The 3,124-nt window shown below is 49.4% G+C and overlaps 1 protein-coding gene across 1 annotated transcript; it reads left to right on the top strand.

Moving 5' to 3' along the window:
* Positions 1–466: 466 nt before the first annotated feature.
* Positions 467–1,342, top strand: OTUD6A (OTU deubiquitinase 6A). The gene has a single exon (XM_006735195.1). It carries the CDS (start codon positions 467–469, stop codon positions 1,340–1,342), a length of 876 nt encoding a protein of 291 aa, XP_006735258.1.
* The last annotated feature ends 1,782 nt before the right edge of the window (positions 1,343–3,124 follow it).

The following is a 3,124-nucleotide window of genomic DNA, read 5'->3' as shown; positions in this document are numbered from 1 at the left end:
TCCCCCTGCTTGTGTTCCCTCTCTCGCTGTGTATCTATCTGTCAAATAAATAAATAAAATCTTTAAAAAAAAAAAATTCTAAAAAAAAAAAAAAAAGAAATGAAGTAGCGACTGAGTCCATGAACGATTCTACAAGACTGATTGCTACACATAGTATTCAAAGTTTTTCCACGCGGGATTCAAACCTTGCTAAACTCAGAAGCAACCGTTGCTACGGGGTCTGATGGGGGTGTATTTAGGGTCTCCCAACAGCCAATCTTAGTGCCAGGCGTTTTCGAGGGGGCGTAGCCGTGTAGAGACAGTGGCCAATGGCAAAGAGGGCAACCACCGGGTGATGTGAGCCGAGTGCAGCGGCGAGGGGAGGCTGAGGACCCGCAGCGTGTTCCGGGGTTTGAGCTGTTAGTCTGAACTGTAGCCGGTACTTCAACTGCCACCCATCTTCGAGTCTCACTTGCCGTTAAACGTCATGGAAGATTCTCAGAGTGAGCAACAGCGGGTAATGCGACGCCACCACCGCGAGAAGAAAGAACTTCAGACCCGCATCCAGGCCATGAAGAACTCGGTGCCCAAGAGCGACAAGAAGAGAAGAAAGCAGTTGCTCCTAGACGTGGCCCGCCTCAAGGCCGAGTTGGAGCAGAAGCACCAGCAGGAGCTGGAGAAGTTCCGAGAGAGTTTCCCTGATGACAACAACCTCGACTCCATCACGGAAGATCTCGCCAAGATGGATCTTGAGAACCAGCCTCCCCGCCAGTCTAGGGCACAGAGAAGGCGCGAAAAAAGGGCGACCCTCGAGAGAGAGCGCCAGGAGAGGATCGCCGAGGCCGAGATGGAGCACCTGGCCAGCTTCCGCCGCGAGGAGGAGGAGAAGCTCGCCGCCATCCTAGGGTCCAAGAATCTGGAGCTGAAGGATATCCCGGCCGACGGCCACTGCATGTATCGCGCCATCCAAGACCAGCTGGTGTTCTCCGTGACGGTGGAGAGCCTGCGGAGCCGCACCGCTGATTACATGCGCAAGCACGTGGACGACTTCCTGCCCTTCTTCACTGACCCCGACAGCAGCGACGCCTACAGCCGCGAAGAGTTCCTGAGCTACTGCGACGAGATCGTGCGCAGCCCGTCGTGGGGAGGCCAGCTCGAGCTGAGGGCCCTGTCGCACGTCCTGCAGACCCCCATCGAGGTGATCCAGGCCGATTCGCCTGCCGTCGTCATTGGGGAGGAGTACACCAGGAAGCCGCTCACCCTCGTCTACCTGCACTACGCCTGCAACCTCGGCGAGCACTACAACTCGGTGAGGCCCCTCGAGGCCAGCGCCGTCGGGGGCGCGGCCCCGCGGCTCTTCTAGGCCGGCCAACATAGTCGCCATCGCCGCCGCCGCCGCCGCCGCTGCCGCCGCGTCTCCTCAGTAGGCTCCATTTTTTTCCTTCGGTTTTCTCGTTTTTGTCTTGCTTTGTTTTACTCGAAAGTCGTTCCCCATCCCCACCACCACCCCACCCCCCAGCCCGCCACCACCACCACCACCACTCTTCTCTGCCCCATTCCCCCACGCCCGCTCTCTCTTACCTGGCGGTTCTAGCCCCTTCTCTCACTCATTCATTGCTTGGAGGGCTGGAGTGGGGGAGACTCGGGACAAGGGAAAGATCTGTACTGTACTACCTGAGGGGAGTAGTTTGGCCACACGTTAACATCTTGCCCTTAAGGGTCTTTGCCTCCCTCGCAGATGAGAATTGGTCATGCCGCACGTGCCTTTGAGATCAAAATGGAAACTTGGTTTGATGCACTCTTAACTGGGGAAAAATTAGTTTAGCTCGGGATCTTCGGATCGTCCCGTGAATACACTGGGGTTTAGATAAAGGTGGAGTTTCTGTGATCGAAATGCTTTGCGAATGCCTCCTGCTTATTCTTTGGAAACAAATGTATCGCGGGCTGTTTGGGGGGTTGCTTTTTACTTCAGCTGGGCTATTCCGCAGATGTCTCAAGTTATGAACAAGAGCTCCTCTAGTATTTTGTTTTGTTTTCGTACAAGCCTGTGTGGTTCGCAATTAATTTTCCTTATTTAGGATTTGCTAAAGTCTACATAAGAGCGTTTGTTAAACTTAGAAATTAAATGTACCTACTAAACATAGAAATTAAATTTACAAAAACTGATAGGTTAGGTAAGGTTCACTCTGAGATGTGAAAGATCTCAAGTTAATTTCCTTTATTAAAGATAGGAAGGGATACGACTTTATTCAAGGAGGTAATCCATTTCATTTTGTCTTCAACTGGAACGAAGCAAAAAGAGACACACTGATAGGCAGCTTAACTTCCTGTAAGGGTGAGACCCGAACTAGTAAGTTTTCTTTACTGTGAGACATGAAAGGGTACAACTTTATTCAAACAGTTCAAAAAATAAGTGAGCAATCTACTTTTGTTGATAGTCAAGACTTGTTGATATCTTGAGTTCACCGGTAGAATAGCAAAAATGAAACGATTTACAATAAGCAGTTTAAAAGTTTTCAAATCTTTAGATCCTGGGTTTCAGTGAGGCTGCTTAGTTTCATTTAAAAAGTCCATTGTACACGCCAGATGTTCTAAAACAAAATATATAAATTCAAAATTTTTAAAAAATATTATGCAACTTGTTTTAAAAATAAAAGTTTTAAAAATACCTGGTTCTCTATTTTTGTGTAGCTGATTTAGTTTGTACAGAGTTTGTATCCCAGAATCTGCTTCAACAAAGGAGTCCTGGAGGGTTAGGGAGAGGAGTTGGGAGCCAGATAAGGCTTTGGGGAGGAGGACTGGCCTGGTGGCAGCCTGGAGTGGAGCGTTCCCCAGGAAAGGATTTAAGGAGGAACTTTATCTAGAGGCTGTCCAGAGTTGATGTTTCACTCTGGGAAAAACATCCTGAAATGGTTTTGTTTAGGGATATTCTCATTGCTAGGCGTGAAAAAAAACTCCCACTTCCAGCAAAGAGTGAAATCCTGCCAGGTAGCTCACCGTGCAAATATGTGTCAGAGAAGTTTCAGATGGCCAGCTGACTGAGAAGAAGAGGCCCCTGAGAAAACCAGGGATTGGGGTGCACTGTAAGAAGAAGGCCTTTTATAGGGGTGAGAAGACTGGCTGCAGAAGAAAGACAAGGCCCAGA

Source organism: Leptonychotes weddellii, chromosome X, assembly GCF_054177405.1.
Source record: "Leptonychotes weddellii isolate Sample4059 chromosome X, ASM5417740v2, whole genome shotgun sequence".
NCBI lineage: Eukaryota > Metazoa > Chordata > Mammalia > Carnivora > Phocidae > Leptonychotes > Leptonychotes weddellii.
Note: the sequence above shows the minus strand (reverse complement) of the source record. Positions and strands in the feature narration are given on the sequence as shown.